At 40.1% G+C, this 17,172-nt stretch overlaps 1 protein-coding gene across 6 annotated transcripts in view; it reads left to right on the forward strand.

Moving 5' to 3' along the window:
• LOC121290638 (E3 ubiquitin-protein ligase DZIP3-like) overlaps positions 1-17,172 on the forward strand; it is a 126,836-nt gene that overhangs the window by 575 nt on the left and 109,089 nt on the right. For 4 of the 6 annotated variants that reach the window (XM_041211342.1, XM_041211346.1, XM_041211347.1 and 1 more), the window contains exons 2-4: positions 6,346-6,382; positions 9,546-9,583; positions 10,454-10,503. In XM_041211342.1, the coding sequence (XP_041067276.1) occupies positions 6,347-6,382; positions 9,546-9,583; positions 10,454-10,503 (124 nt within the window). In that variant the 5' untranslated portion in view covers position 6,346. The remainder of the gene's footprint in view (positions 1-6,345; positions 6,383-9,545; positions 9,584-10,453; positions 10,504-17,172) is intronic. The other 2 variants (XM_041211344.1, XM_041211345.1) reach the window with 1 other exon arrangement.

Raw genomic sequence — 17,172 nt, forward strand, 5'->3', positions numbered from 1 at the left:
ATTGGATGTTGTTTCACACCGGAGTTTTTTTTGTAAAAATATACTTCATTCATAAAATATCTAAAAGAACATGACAATACATTTCAGAACGGCCATCACAGAAATTGTGATGAAATTCGAATTATCTACATAGATCATATTTCATTGAGGTGCTTCAATACAGTAAGAAGAATATTACAGACATTTCAAAATGGTCATTACAGAACGTGCAGTGCTATTCAAATTACCTACATAGATCATGTTGCACTTCAGTTGCTTCAATACAAAATGACAGATGTAATATTTATTGTATACATTCAATGTGAGTCATTTAGCCAGAGAGGCTCTACACAATTCCCAGCTTCTTGGTGCACAATGGCTGAAAGGTCTTAAACAGCGACCTTTCCTCATTGCGCCTCTGCAGCGGCTGCCCCAAGCTTTAGTGTATCCCTCAGCACGTAGTCCTGGACCTTAGAATATGCCAGTCTGCAATGCTTGAGGACAACTCTTTGCCAACAAGTTTTGGGTAAACCAAAGAGCCTCTTTCACCAAGCTGATGATCCCCCAGCTGCAGTTGATGTTTGTTTCAGTGTGCATCCCTGGGAGCAGCCCTTGGAGTGTAAAGTCCTATGTCACGGAGCTGCTTGGGGTGAACCTCAACAAAAACCATTGCGTATCTCTCCAGACCTTTGCAAATGCGCATTCCACAAGAAGGTGGACAACTGTCTCTTGTCCACCACGGCGACCTCGAGGGCAATGTGTGGAGGACGTGATACTCTGGTTGTGTGGGAAAGATCTGATGGGGAGGACCTTTCTCACCAGCAGCCAAGCTATGTCTTAGTACTTGTTTGAAAGTTCTGGTGATGAGGCATTCTGCCAAATGACTTTGACAGTCTGCTCAGGGATCCATCCTACAGGATCTGCCATCACCTTTTCCCACTGGTCCTCTAGGACATTGCATACAGACCACTGCCTGATGGATTTGTGATCAAAGATGTTTCTCAGCATAAATTTTTCCATGAGGGGATAGGTGGTATGTCATGGTCCAACTACTTGGAGCATTCTACGGCAACGTGGCCAGATCCATCCTTTGCAACACCAGGGATATGTAGAGCCTCAGCACATAGTGGTACTTGGTATTTGCGTACTGAGGGTCTATGCACAGCTTGATGCAGCTACACCCAATGGTATTTATCAGGATGAGGGCTATGTTGGGCATGTTTTTTCCCCCTTTATCTAGAGGTTTGTACGCGTGTCCCTGCGAACAAGTTCCATTTTTGACCTCCAGATAAAGTGGAAGATGTCTCAGGTGATCACCACAGTACAGGAGTGAGGAATGGGCCAGACCTGCACCAACGTACGGCAACACCGAGAGTGCCTCACACCTGATAACCAGGTTCTTATCCGCAATGGAGAGGGAGCATTGCTCCCATATGCCCAGTCTTTTTTTGACCATAGCTATTTGCTCCTTCCAATTTCTAACGCATGCCCTAGTCTGACCTGATGGTGAAGGGGACAAAAGATCAGTCAGCCCAGTTCCCAAAGAAAACATGGCCTCACTCTTGCCATGATTTACCTTGGCTCCTGAGCCCAGTTCAAATTGGTCGCAGATGTTAATCACCAAAGAGTTGAGCACTTGATCTAGGCTGGCACTCAGTGGAATCTTGGAACTGCTTTTGTTCGGACAAGATGTTAAACCGTGGCCCCACTTGCCCTTATCGGTGAATGTAAAAGATCCTGTGGCGCACTTTAAAGAAGAGGAAGTGTCCTCCTAAGGTGTGCTTGACCATATCCTTCAGCCAAACGTCACTAAAAAATTGAGTCTGGTGATTATCATATTGCTGCGGTGGGAGTTTGCTGTAATCAAACTGGCTGTTGTCTTAAAAAAAAAGGAACAGGAGTTGGCCAGTCGGTCCCTGGAGCCTGCTGCACCATTCAATAAGATCAGAGCTGATCTGATCTCAGTCTCAACTCCACTTTTCTGCCTATTCCTCATAACCCTTGACTCCCCTGTTGTTCAAGATCTGTCTAAATTACAACAGTGATTACACTTCAAAGTTACTTCATTGGTTCTAAACTTTTTTGAGATAACCTGAGGTCTTGAAAGGTGCTATGCAAAAATGCAAGCCTTTTGTTCCAGTTCCACATTCCAAATTTTAATTATAGTAGAAGTGATTTTCAGTAATTTTCTAATCTTGCTTAAAAGGAAGAACCCATTATCCCAAGGTCTTCATTTAGTAAATTGGTGAAATATGAACATTAAATTGGGCTGAAGATTGTTGTTGAGGTACAAGTGGAGATATAAACATTTCCCATTACAGGCCATAATAGATTCTGATTTTTATAAAATGTGTGGAATTAATAATAGATAATAAGGAAATGGTGGAAGAAATGAACAAACATTTTGCTTCTGTGTTCACTATAGAGGATACAAAAACATTCCAGTAATAGCTGCAATTAGGAGGTGAACGGGAGAAAGGAACTTGGTGAAATTGAAATCACTAGGGAAACGGTACTGAGTAAATTGATGGAGCTGCGGGCTGGCAAGTCTCTGAGTCCCAATGGACTACATCCTAGGGTCTTAAAAGAGGTGGCTAATGAGGTAGTTGATGCACTGGTGTTAATTTTCCAAAATGTGATAGATTCTGGAAAGGTTCCATCAGATTGAAAAGTAGCAAATATAACCCCTCTATTCATGAAGGGAAGGAGGCAGAAAACAGGAAACTATAGGCCAGTTAGCTCCACGTCTGTCTTGGGCAAGTTATTAGAATAGATCATTAAGGAGTTATAGCTAGGCACTTAGAAGAGCTTAAGGCAATTGGGAAGAGTCAGCGTGGTTTTGTGAAAGGAAATTCATGTTTAACCAGTTTGTTCATGACATCTTTGTCTATCTCTCCTTTGGCTCCACCTCCTGCTGGTCTTCTATCCAGCTTCACCTGCCCCACTCCCCTTAAACAGTATAAATTTCTACTTTTACTTCTCTTTAGCTCTGAAGGAGAGTCATACGGACTCAAAACGTTAACTCTGTCTTTCTCTCTGCAAATGCTGTTAGACTTCCTGAGTTTTTCCAGCTTTTTCTGTTTTTGTTTGAGTTGCTTGGAAGTTTGTGTGCTCTCTCTCCAATGCCTCGACTTCGCCTCTGAAGTCTCTCGATGTGTTTGGTGCCTTTTCGAATAAACCTTCTCCAGTTTGGTTAGTCATTGACCAGGGACTCCCATGAGTCAGTGGGAATATTCGACCTCTTCAGGGATGCTTTGGGGACATCCCTCGAGCGTTTCCACTGTCCTCCTGAGAGACTTCCACCATGACCAAGTTCTGAGTAGAGCAGTTGTTTTGGGAGTCTGGTGTGAGACATACGAAAGGCATGTTATGCCCAATGGAGCGAGTTTTGAGTGATTAGCACCTTGATGTTGGGCATGTCAGCTTTAGAGAGGACGCTGCTGTTGGACCGCTCTTCTTTTCACCGGATTTGGAGGATTTGCGAATGCACTGTTGGCGGTACTTCTCCAGTGCTTTGAAGTGTTTGCAGTAGGTTGTCCAAGTCTCTGAAACAGGGGCACGGGGATCAATGCTGCCCAGTGAACTTTGACCTTAGTCTCAGGTTTGAGTTCCTGCTCCTCAAATTCTCTTTTCCTCAGTCAGCTGAAGGCTGAGCTGGCATGCTGGAGACGATGTTGAATCTTGGCACCTATGTCTGTCTTTGAAAGGAAATACTTGCAATATAACTCCCTCTATTGACCCCCCCACAACTCCTTGTCCCCCCTTTAGAATATCTACAAGAAGTAGTGCTTGGACAGGAGTCCTGTTCAAGAAAGAAGAACTTTGATAACTTATACCTGGATGCATCTCTCGTTGGCTAAGGTTTTTCTGAGAGGGGTCAGCATCTTTCTAAGCTTTAAATAGTGATTATACCTCTTGGATGTTTGCAGCACAGAAGGAGGCCATTCAGCCCATCGTATCTGCACCGGTCAATAAAGATCTGACTACACTTATCCCATTTTCCAATGCTTTGCCCGTAGCCATGGAGGCTATGGCAACACAAATGAATATCTAAATACTTAAGTGTTACACGAGTTTCAGATTCAACCACCCTTTCAGTTCCAGACTCCTACCACCCTCTGAGTGAAAAAAATTCTCTTCAACTCTTAGCTTTCTACCTCTTACTTTAAATCTAAGCCCTCTGGTTATTGACCCCTCTACTAATGGAAAAAGTGCCTTCCTATCCAACCTATCTATGCCGCTCATAATCTTATACACCTCTATCCCCCTCTCAACCTTCGCTGCTCCAAGAAAAACAACCCCAGCCAATCCAATCTTTCCTCATAGCTCAGACTCTCCAGCCCAGGCAGCACCCTGGTAAATCTCCTCTGCACCCTGTCCAGAGCAATCACATCCTTCCTATAATGTGGTGACCAGGACTGTACGTAGTACTCCAGTTGTGGCCTTACCAGCATTTTATGTAGTTCCAGCATAACTCCCCTGTTCTTGTATTCTGTGCCTCAGCTAATAAAGACAAGCATTCCATTTGTCTTCTTAACTACCTCGGGGATCTGTGGATATTCGCACCAAAGTTCCTCTGATCTTCAGTACTTTCTAGGGTCCTACCATTCATAGTTTAATCCCTTACCTTGTTAGCCCTCCCCAAGTGCGTTACCTCACACTTTTCCGGGTTGAATTCCACTTGCCATTGCTTTGCCAACCTGACCAGTCCATTGATATCCTCCTGTAGTTTACGGATATCATCCTTACTTTTTACCACCCTACCAATTTTCATGTCATCCACGAACTTCTTGATCATACCCGCTACATTTAAGTCCAAATCACTTACGTACATCATAAACAGCAAGGGCCCCAGCACTGAGCCCTGTGGAACTCCACTGGACTTCCGGTTTCAGAAACATCCCTCTACTATCACCCTCTGCTTTTTGCCTCAGTCAATTTTGGATCCAACGTGCCACTTTGCCTTGGATCCCATGGGCTCTTACTTTCTTGACCAGTCTGCCATCAGGGACCTTCTCAAAAGCCTTGTTGAAGTCCATGTAGACCACATCAACTGCATTATCCTCATCAACACTCCTGGTGACCTCCTCAAAAAACTTGATCAAATTTGTCACACACGACCTTCTCTTAACAAATCTATGCTGATTGTCCCTGATTAATCCGTGTCTCTCCGAGTGCCAATATATTCTGGCACTCAGGATTTTTTCTAGTTTCTGCGCCATCAATGTTAGACTGAATGGCCTGTAATTTCCTGGTCTATCCCTTCCTCCCTTTTTTAATAAAGGGACAATGTTAGCAGTCCTCTGGCACCTCATCTGTGGCCAGAAAGGATTTGAAAATTACTGCCAGGGCTCCTGATATCTCTTCCCTTGCCCCGCTCAACGTCTTGGGATACATCTCATCCAGGCCTGCAGATTTATTCAATTTTAAGGCCGCTAAACCTGCTAGTGCCTCCTCTCTCTCTGTTAATTTCCTCTAATATTTCACAGTCCTCCTCCCTGATGCCTATACCTGCGTCATCCATTTCCATTGTGAAGACCGATGCAAAGTATTCATTGAGGACTGCACTCATGTTTTCCAGGTCCACATACACATTACCTCTATGGTCCTTAATTGACCCTACTCTTTCCATAGTTATTCTCTTGCTCTTCATATATTTACAAAACCCCTTTGGGTTTCCCTCTATTCTTCCCAACAATGCTTTCTCATGCACTGTCTTAGTTTTCCTAATTTCCTTTTTTAAGTTCCCCCTACACTTTTTATACTCCTCTAGGGATTCTACTATATTGAGCCTTCGGTACCTGCTGTAAGCTTCTCTTTTTTCTTAATCCTAACCTTTATGTCCCTTGACATCCAGGGTTCTCCGGACTTGATTCCCCCCCCTTTGTCTTTACAGGAACATATTTGCCCTGTACTCTCACTGTTTCCTTCTTGACGTGCAAGTCAAAGCAATTCTTGGCCAGTATAAACTTTTCACTTTTATAGTACTAGCATTTGTATAGCTCTGAACTCATCTGAACAATCCACATTATCTTTGAAGGGCTGCAACTTTTATCGACAATAAACCATTAATAATGAGCTAAGTAGGATTATTAGTGGCATTGCATGAGCAACTGGAGTTTACACTTCAAGTTAAGTGGTAGCACCATTGCTAAACTTATGGGTTTTGAATACAGCCTAAGTCAACTTGATTGTACTTGTCAATGGTTACCTATGTTCTAAGCATCGTTTGCTTGGATTAACCTTGGAGTGGGAACAAAATTATCTAGTTGAGAAAGTAAACTGCCTGTTTAAATAAGTTTAATTTCCTCCCATGCTCGCTGTTAATTCTTAATCACTAACCATGTTTCCTATTATCTCATGTAGAATGGATGAAAAAAGAAAGAAGTTGGAAAAGCCTTCTGTAAGTAAATTTCTTTGCTGGTGTCCTGATGTTTAAGTTAAACACAAGTCTTGTGGAGAAACAAATGGCTTGTATAAATATGGTGTGTTTTTTAGCATTCAAATGTGATAAGTCCAAGAAAAGGGACATAAATATGAGAGGGCCTTTAAAAAATCAAATGAAGAATTTGAGAGGAATTTCTTTATGTACTGGTTGGAATGGCACTCACTGCCACATGGAATGTTTGAAGCAGATAACATTAACACATTAAGGGGAGACTTGATGCTTGCATGAGAGAGTAGCAAGGACGTGGATTGATATGCTGCACACTTGTCTCCTCCCATTCCAAATCTCTTGTGGTAACCAGAATTCGTCGTCATCTGGATCCTAGGCAGAGTTTTATAAAGGTTCAGCATAATTTCCTTGCTTATCTATTCTATATGTATCTATTTATAAAGCCAAGGACCAATATGTTTTTTCAATAGCCTTGAAAACTTTGCATGTGTACACCACCTTCCTCCCCACCACCATCCCCCCCCAAAAAAAAAGGTGGTGACATTTAGTGCAGAGAAGTGTGATGTGATTCATTTTATTAGGAGGATTGAGGAGAGACAATAAAAACTAAATGGTACAATTTTAAAAAGAACAGATACACCTGTTTTTTGGGGGGGTGGTGGGGGGGAAGGTGGTGTACACATGCAAAGTTTTCAAGGCTATTGAAAAAACATATTGGTCCTTGGCTTTATAAATAGATACATATAGAATAGATAAGCAAGGAAATTATGCTGAACCTTTATAAAACTCTGCCTAGGATCCAGATGATGACGAATTCTGGGTACCACATTTTAGGAAGGACATTGTGCCTTAGAGATGTTGCAGAGAGGTTTGATAGAAATGCACCAGGGATGAAAGGTTAAAGAAATTGGGGTTGTTTTCCTCAGAGCTGAGAAGGATAAGGGGAGATTTGATAGAGGTGTTCAAAATAATGTGGAATTTTGATTAAAGTTAATAAGGAGCAAATGTTTCCAACAGTAGAACGGTCACTAACCAAAGAACACATTTGGCTAGAGAGCCAAAGGTGGCATGAGGAAAGAAAATTTACACAGCGAGCTGGAGTGCACTGCCTGGGTGGGAGTGATAAGAGATTTCATAATGACTTTCAAAAGGGAATTGGATTAGAACTAGTTCTGGAACTCCCTTCCTAAATCCCTCTGCCTCTGTTCTTTAAGATGAATCTTAAAACCTGCCCTTTTGACAAAGTTTTTGGTCACCTGTCCTAATGTCTCCTTATGTGGCTCAGTGTAAAATTCTGTTTGATAATGCCTCTGTTGAAGCACCTTGAGACATTTTACCACATTCACGATGCTATTTAAATGTTGTTGCAGTAGAGCTTAAATGTTATTGCAATAGAGCAGTGATCAAAAATAAATGGACCAATTTCCACTTTTGTCTATTTGTACCAAGTCTTTAACTCAGTACTAGCTTGCAGCTAGTAATGCTGATGTTTTTCTGCAATTGGTTCAATCAGATTTTGAGTGCTCTGATTAAATTGAATTGTCACCAAATCGTCACTTTAAAAGCACGAAATTGGATTGAAGTGGAAAAATTTACTTGGCTGTGGGAAGAAAGCAGAGTAGTGGCATTAATGGGATAGCTCTTTCAAAGAGCAGGTATGATGGGCCGAATGACCACCTCCTGTGTTGCATTATATTTTGATTCTGTATACCTGTTCCTAAAAGTCTCAACCTTATTTTCAAATTTCCCCATGGCCATGTCCTTGTCTATCTCCACAACCTCCTCCAGCCCTACAATCCTCCGAGATATCTGCACCGCTCCAGTTCTGGCCCCTCGTGAATCCCTGACTTTAATTGTTCCTCCAAAGATGGCCATGCCTTCAGCTGCCTAGACCCCAAGCTCTGGAATTCGTTTACTATACCCTCCTGCCTCTCTCCTTTAAGACGAGCCTCACAACCTGCCCCTTTGACAAAGTTTTTGGTCACCTGTCCTAATGTCTCCTTATGTGGTTTGATATAAAATTCTGTTTGATAATGCCTCTGTTGAAGCACCTTGGGACATTTCACTACATTAAAGGAGCTATTTAAATGTTGTTTCAGTAGAGCAGTGATCAAAAATAAATGGATCAATTTGGTCTTATTTGTACCAAGTCTTTGCAGCCAGTAATAATTATGTTTTGGGGCAGTTGATTCAATCAGATTAAATTGAATTGTCACCAAATCATCCCTTTAAAAGCACAAAATTGGGCTTCACTTGCACAGAACTTGTATCACATTGAAGTGAAGTCAGGAAGGAAGGGAAGTAAAATACATGATTTTATAATTTTGCATTCGATGCTGACAAGATGGGATGCTAAAGTTCTATGTATTTCCGCGTTTTAATCAGAATATTCAACATAGGAACAGGAGTCGGTCATTCAACCACTCAGGTCTACTCTGCCATTCAGTTAGATAGTGGCTGATCTGCACATCAAATCCATTTTTCTGTCTTCACTCCACATCCCTCATTACCCTTAACTAATACAAGTCCATCAGTCTGTCTTGAAAGCTCCAATTTACCCAGCATCCACAGCCTTTGGGCAGAAAGAAATTCCAGATTTTTACTACCCTATGTGTAAAAAAGTGCTTTTTGATCTCTCTCCTAAATGGCCTAGTGCTAATTTGATGATATCCACTCATCATTGATTCTCCCTCCTGAGGAAATAGTTTCTTTGCACCTACCCTGTTAAGTCCTTTTAATATTTTAAGCACCTTCGTCAGATCACCCCTGTTTTGTCTTTATTTTTTAAGTACTCTTCAGTTAGGTTCTGCATATTAACTTCTCCTGTGTCATGCAATACTCACTGTTAAAATAGCTTCCTCACAAGGATAAGTGACTTAGTACCAGCTGTCCACTGATGTTGCTTTTGAGGCTGATGGATGTTCTGTGGGAAAATCACTTGGTTCATCATCAAGGTTCATGTAGGGAATCATTGCAACAAAGTTTGTGATCCACAGCACAGCATGTTAGAACACTGTCATCCAATCTATATATAATTCTGGAAACATTCAAATTGTTGTATGTTTTGCGAAATGTTTTTAAAAAGGCTTTTCATATGATCTTTTCAATCAAACGCAATTCATGCATGAAATCGTACTATTATTAAATGGCAAATTTTTTTTCTTTCTAGCAGATTAACTCTGATGCACAAAGCAGTAGCGATACCAGGTAAGTGATGTACTTGCAATGAATGCACAAGCGAAGATTGCTGTTCACTGAAAAATAACATACATTAATTGCGATAAACAAGAGTCTTAATAGTTGTGATTGAACAAATTTACTGAATGACAGAATACAAAGTGTAATGATCAATAATAATATCTCTAATTGAATAGCATAACCAGGATAGAACTGCAATGGCCAGCCTTGGAACCTCTGCTATGCATAATAGTTTTAAGTGATTTGACTAAACTATTTTAAAAAATCAAAAATATACTAATGCCAAGTTATGTAAGGAAATAGCATGATGATAGGAATATAATCAAAGAAATCAGTAGACTTAACAGTGCAGAAATGAATTACAAATGGAAGTGGCTGTGCAGCAAGAATTACAAATCTAATTGCAAATAAGTTATTGTTGATTTGTGTTCAAATTCATGGATTTAATTTAAAAATGTTTTACATCGCAAGCAGTCACTAAGAGCTGCAAAAGGACAGGCAAACTTGTCAGCTTCATAACTTCTAATTTTAAGTTTTGCATGTAATGATTTCTGCTACTTCTCTATTTTCATTTACACTTGTGTGTGTGAAACTGGCTGATTTGTGCCTCCCCTAATTGAAGATAATTCTGTCAAATCTCAAAAAAAGTTGCTTGTGCATTGGAACTTAGTATTGCATAAAGTTGTTGGTAGCCTTTGAATTATAAAGCACCCAAACTATTTGAAGTGTTAAAGAAAGAAATACACGTTTCTAGTAGTTCATCAATTTTGTTCAGTGAGTAGCTGAGCTATAGAGACAAGAAAGTCACTGGTTCAATATCTGATCTGTGCTGAGTTTGTTGAGAAATTCAACAGCAAACCTCTTTAAATTCTTCCCTAGGGCAGAACAAGTGCCTGAAGCAAAAAGTGAAGCTTTCCACCCCAAAAGAGGTAATAAATCTTTAATACATTGTATTTTTAGATATTTAGATAAAATTTCAATGCCAATATTTAACAAAACAATAGTGTTTACAAATATTTCTTTTCAACAAACATCCCAGACATAGCAGATGCCAGGCATCTGGCCAATGTCGGCTGACGATGAGTATATTAGGTAGTAATATTTTAAAATGTCAATTAATGATGGAATGCTTTGATATCTTACTGCATTGCATACTGTAGAAGTATCATGAACCTGATGCAGTGTGGTTTCTTTCACAGTTGGTGGTACAATCAGATAACATGGAGGCCTATTTTAAATCTTGGCAAACATTTAGGCATATTTATTCATCATGTAACTGGAAAAAGAGGTTAGCTATTTTTGGTAGTTTCCTCACCTTTCTTCTAAGATGCAGCTTCTATGTAAGATGGAGTGAGGCACTACCCAGTCATTATCCTGGAAGATTTCCAGGAACTTTCTTATCATAGGCATGCCACGTGTTTCTTGGCACTCTTGGACTGTGCCCACTCATTAGCTTCCATTCATATTATGTTTGATAAGGAAAGAAATATGAGCACAAAATCTCTAAGATAGGTGAATGTTGTGTTGGGGATATTACTTAGAAAAAAGATAAAAATTACCAAAAATTCCTCATTCAGTCTGCATTTATTATACATTGCTGGGTATGTTCAAAATAGTACTTGAAGGACCTGCAGAGAAGCGCAAATCTTGTTGTCAGAACATATTGATCAGATTCTAAACTAAGTAGCAATACCTGGTTATAATATCTGTATAACACATTATTTATAATAACTGGAGGAACAGCACCTCATCTTCCGACTAGGCATTTTACAGCCTTCCGGACTGAATATTGAATTCAACAACTTTAGATCTTGAACTCCCTCCTCAATCCCCACCCCCTTTCTGTTTTTTCCCCCTTCCTTTTGTTTTTTCCAATAATTTATATAGATTTTTCTTTTCCCACCTATTTCCATTATTTTTAAATCTTTTATGCCCTGCTAGTCTTTCCACCCCACCCCCACTAGAGCTGTATCTTGAGTGCCCTACCATCCATTCTTAATTAGCACATTCGTTTAGATAATATCACCACCTTCAACGCCTCTGTGTTCTTTTGTCTGTGACATCTTTTGATTATCTGCTCCTATCAGTGCTTGATTGTCTCTACAACCCCCCCCCCCCACCTTAAACCAGCTTATATTTCACCCCCCTCCTTAGATTCACTCAGTTCTGTTGAAGGGTCATGAAGAATCGAAACGTCAACTCTTTTCTTCTCCGCCAATGCTGCCAGACTTGCTGAGTTTTTCCAGGTTTTTGTTTTGGATTTCCAGCATCTGCAGTTTTTTGTTTTTAACACATTATTTATGTTAGTTTGCTTGAGAACTCAGTCTGCGTGATAGAATCTGTAGAATGCTCCTTTAGAAGCCCTGAAAGTTTCTTATAATCAAATTGATAAGAATACAGAGTATATTCTACAAGTGATAACATGGCAATTAGAGCCATAGGAAACAAAATTCTCTAATGAATTTAGTATGATTTAAGATAGCAAACCTATGCTTCGATGCAGTGGAATCATTCCACTAGCTCAATTATGAGTAAGATGATCAAAATTCTGTCTTAACTGTTTCCTGATTCAAATGGAAACAGAACAGCATTTTGGGTAAACATTTAGTGGATGTCTGGAGTGACACATAATTAAAGAGACAAATCAAATAGATTTAGCAGAGATTTGTACTTGGAACTGACTTGCATGCCATGCTGAAACCAGAGCTGCTATTCAGATGAAGAATCATGGGAACCCTCTGCTTCTGTTCTGCTATTCTGTCATATCATGGGCTGTTCTGTGTCTCAACTCTATTTGCCCACCTTTGTTCTGATTTGTTACATAAGAAAATACTATCAATCACAGTCTTAAAGATTTCAATTGACCTGGCATCCGCAGCATTTTGGGGGGCGGGGGGGTGGGGGTGGGGGGGGGGGTGGCAAGCATTCCTGATTTACACTATGTTTTGCATGAAAAAAGTGCCTCCTGATTTCACTTCGAAAAGGGTTGGTTGTAAATTTAATGTTATATCCCCTTGTTCGGGAATTCCTCCACAAGAGAAAGTAGTTGTGCTGTACCTACTCTATCAAATCTTTTGATCTTTTTAAATATTGTACTTCTGAAAGGGCCTGGCCAAGGCTCTATATAGCTGGAGCACTTTTCAGTGTTTTTGTATTCCAACCTTCTGAGATAAAGGCCAACATTCTATTAATCTATTTGTGTCTGTGCACCAGTTTTCAGTAATTTCTGTGTGGGCACCGAAATCCCTTTACTCCGCACAGCTCCTAATCTTTCACGTGCTGAGAGTGAACATTTGAACCTGATGCTCGGAAAACTAAACTGAAGGTTGTAAGTGAACCTGAGATGAAACAAGATCATCCTTTATGTTTCTTTCCTCAACAGACGTGCCTCAGCACCCGCTCACTCCAGCAGTGCATGGAGGACGGGTTCTGAAAAAGACTATCATTTTCTATTCACTTGCTAATTTATTGTTATATTAAAAAAAGTTTGGGCTCATAACTATCAGAAACAATCAATTTGACCTTTATAAGCTGTAAGCAACTTGACATTTCTAGATTTTATGTGAATTACAGATTCCAGCCAGAGAAACCAACCTTTGACAATTAAAGAAACTTAAAAATCACACCTCAATAATTAAAAGTTCAAAACATTAATGGAAGAAAGAAGAGTATGCTGGGATCAGCAAACATCAAAATCCTTGAAACCAATGCTGGGATAAGATTAGATATTTTCTATATCTTGTTGAAATAGGTGATAATTCCAGAAAATGGCTAAATTGTCATAAAAGAGTGGTCTGATTAATTTGACATGCATGCCACCAGGGATCCAAATTTACCTATTTAAAAAAAACTGTTTTAGGCTGGAAAGAGAGTAGTAAATTTCATAGAACTGTAGTGGATCGCAGCACAGTCCATCATATCTCTGCCGGCTATTTGCTAGTGCACTTCCTTTAGACTCGTGCACAGAAAATCAGATCTAATTAAGGCTTTCAAATCCTGGGCCAATATTATGCAGCTTGTTCATTGGAAAGACAAACATTGTAACTGATGCTGATAAAGAGCATTTTACTCTAGTTTACTATTCTGGTTTCTTCACTGAAGCTGGAGGCCACACACAACAGAACACAGATCTACATAGACAAACTTTACTCTCACGTCGGTCCCAATTGCATCTCTTTTTTCTTCTCCCTCTCTAAATTTCTATATGTTCTCTCCTTTGGATAGGAGGTCAACAATGTAGATGATGAACTATTCCCATCAGTATCACATGGCCTTAGCTGCCTAAAGGCAGGTTTGGATTCACCTTCCACACTAAGATGAGATACAAGTCATTTCATTTTAGGATAACTCAGTTAAAATAACAGCTGACTTGGAACTATATTACTGTTACTTCATTGTCGCTGGGTCAAAATTCTGGAATACCCTTCCTAACAGCACTGTGAGTGTACCTACACCACATGAACTACAGCGGATCCAAAAGGCAGCTCACCATCACCTTCTCAAGGGCAATTAGGGATGATCAATAAATGCGAAACCCACATCCCATGAACGAATAAAAAAGAAGTTAAGGATGAGATTCTGAATCCTGGTTCAATTATGAAATAATGGAACAGCTATTTGAAGGCAGAAAATACTTTGGCTTTCAGAAACTTTTTGATAATGATATCTATTATCCTGAAGGATATTTCTAACTGAAATTGGAGTTTTTGGCAGCAAAAATATTCTTCCCCGGGCTATTTCTTCCATGTGTTTTCCGGCCATCTCACTTACACCGTAAGACATCCATAATGGGAGTGTAAGTAATGATCACTTGACTGCGCTAGATTTTGTCTGTCCAATGTAAAACTGAAACCAGATACCTACATAAAGAAAAATAACTTTACAATAGGATTATTGCAGCCAGCTCAAATCACCATGGAGCCAGTTTACATAGTACTTTAGTTGCATATTTTCCATTGTTATTTTCTCAGATCTAGGGCATGGTGCAAGGATGAAAATTTGGTGACTTCTCATAAAGGTGCATTTACTATATGTCACTGTGGAAGCTAGAGACCTGAATTCAGCTTTATTACTGTAGTGGTAACTAAGTTGACCTTGTTACATTTGGAAGCACCAAGGTTCACCGAAAGAAGGAATGTTGTCAGCATCTCTGGAGGCAGCAGCACCACATGAGAAGTAAATGCTCTGGCAGCAGCAAGCTGAACACACCCCTGTATGGCCCAGTGATTAAATCTCTCATATAGACCCTTTCCAGGGCTGTAGCACAGTACTGCAACCAAAGGATAAAGTTGAGAAATAGCACTGCCAAAGGAATGACATGCCAGTTCACTTGTCAGTAGCACCAGGGATGTGAAATCTAAATGGAGTGAATGAATGGCTCCTGCAGTATATGCCAACGATGCCGAACTTGGAAGTGTACATCAGGGCATAAAATAGGCTAGCAGAGTGAGCAGGCAAGTGGCAGATTGAATTTAATACAGAGAAATGAAAGGCGATGCATTTGGCAGAAAGGGTGGGGAGGGGCAATTTAAACTAAAGTGCACAGTTTTAAATAGTGTACAGGGCAGAGCAACCTGGAGGATCACCTGTATAGATCTTTGAACGTAGCATGACATATTGAGAGAGTAGATAAAGCATATGAGATTGTGTGTTTCATTAATAGAGAAATTGAGTACAAAATTAGAAAAGTTATGCTGAACCTTTACAAAGCTCTGGTTAGGCCACAACAATAATATTGTATCCAGTTTTGGTCACCTTACTTGAGAGGGTACAGAAGAAATTTACCAACATGCTTCCAGGGATGAGAATGTTTTTTTTTAGTTTAGCTTGGTGGTGTTCTCCTTTGAGCAAACACAATTGAGAGGAGATTTGATACAGGTGATCGTGACAGGTTTAGATAAGGTAGATAGAAAAAAGCTGTTCCCATTAGCTGATCATACAAGGGAATGCAGATTTAAGGTTTTGGGAAAGAGATGTAAGGAAGGTGTGAGGAAGAACGTTTTTATACAGAAAATGGTAATGACCTGGAGCTTGCTGCTGACGAGGTTGATAGAAGTAGAAATGATGAATGATTTCAGAAGGTAATTGGAATGATACTTGAGGGAAATAAAACTTGCAGGGCAATGGAAATGAGAGCAAGGGATTGGAACTGACTAGATTGCTGTACAGAGAACCAACATGGGCTTGGTGGGTCTAATGGCCTCCTTAATTTTGGTTAACAAAATATATAAATGCCAGATTTAAAATTTACAATTGAGCTAGTTCCAATTGCTGTTTGTGAAAGACTGTTCCAAACCTCAATATCACCCTTTGCGTATAGAGATGTTTCCTAATTTCACTCCTGGGAGGTCTAATTTTTAGATGTTGCTCCCTAGTCCTACTCTCCCCAATCAACATAAATAGTTTTTCTCTGCTGACCTTTTCTGTTTCCCTTAATATCACCCAAATCACCAACTAATCTTCTGAATTGCAGAGACTCAGCCCTAGTTTGTGAAATCTCTCCTTGTAATTTAACCCTCTGAGTCCAACTATCATTCTGTTAAATCTGTGCTGCACTTTCTGTAACACCAATAGATCCTTCCTAAGATGTGGCGCCCAGAATTAATGTCAGTACTCTAGGTGTGGTCTGACCAGGACTTTGAATATCTGAAGCATGACTTTTCCACCTTTGTATTCTCCAGATATAAAGGCCAGCACACCATTAACCTTTTGATTTTATTTTGGACCTGGTGTTCTTAACATTTTAATGATCTATGTAACTGTCCCTTTGGACATTTTTTCTTTCTTCTTTCACAAGATATGCGCATCACTGGCAAAGCCAGCATTTGTTACCCATCCCTAATTGCTGTTCGACTGAGGGCAGTTAAGAGTCAACCATATTGCTGTGGGTCTGGAGTCACATATAGATCAGACCGGAGGATGGCACATTTCTTTCCCTAAAGGACATTAGTGAACCAGTTGGGTTTTTACAACAATCAGTGATAGTTGTCATGATCACCATTACTGAGATTAACTTTATATTCCAGGTTTATTAATTGAATTTAATTTCCACCAGCTGCCGTTTGGGATTTGAACCAATGTAACCACCCCTTTTTCCAGCTTTCACCATTTAGAAAGCACCCTGTTCTATCCTTTTTAGGTCCAAAGTGGATGAACTCACATTTGCTGACATTGAAATCCACAATATTGTGTTATTCTGTGAAGAAGGGTGTGTGTGTCTGTGTGTGTGTGTGTGTCTGTGTGTGTGTGTGTCTGTGTGAATATGATTTAACTAAGCTGGGGAAAGGTTACTGAACATAAGAAATAGGAGTAGGCCATTCGACCCCTCAAGCCTGCCCCGCCATTCAGTATGATCATGGCCCGATCTGCCGCAGGCCTCAACTCCTTTTTCGTGTCAGCCCCTCATAACCCTCAACTCCCCAATATTTCAAAAATCTGTCTACCTTCTCTTTAAATATTTTCAGTGATCTAGCCTCCACAACTCTCTGGGGCAGAGAATTCCAGACATTCACTCCCTTCCTGAGAGAAGAAATTCCTTTGCATCTCTGTTATAAATCAGTGTCTCCTTATTCTGTAACTATGTCCCCTAGTTCGAGATT

Source organism: Carcharodon carcharias, chromosome 18 (genome assembly GCF_017639515.1).
Source record: "Carcharodon carcharias isolate sCarCar2 chromosome 18, sCarCar2.pri, whole genome shotgun sequence".
Classification (NCBI taxonomy): Eukaryota; Metazoa; Chordata; class Chondrichthyes; order Lamniformes; family Lamnidae; genus Carcharodon; species Carcharodon carcharias.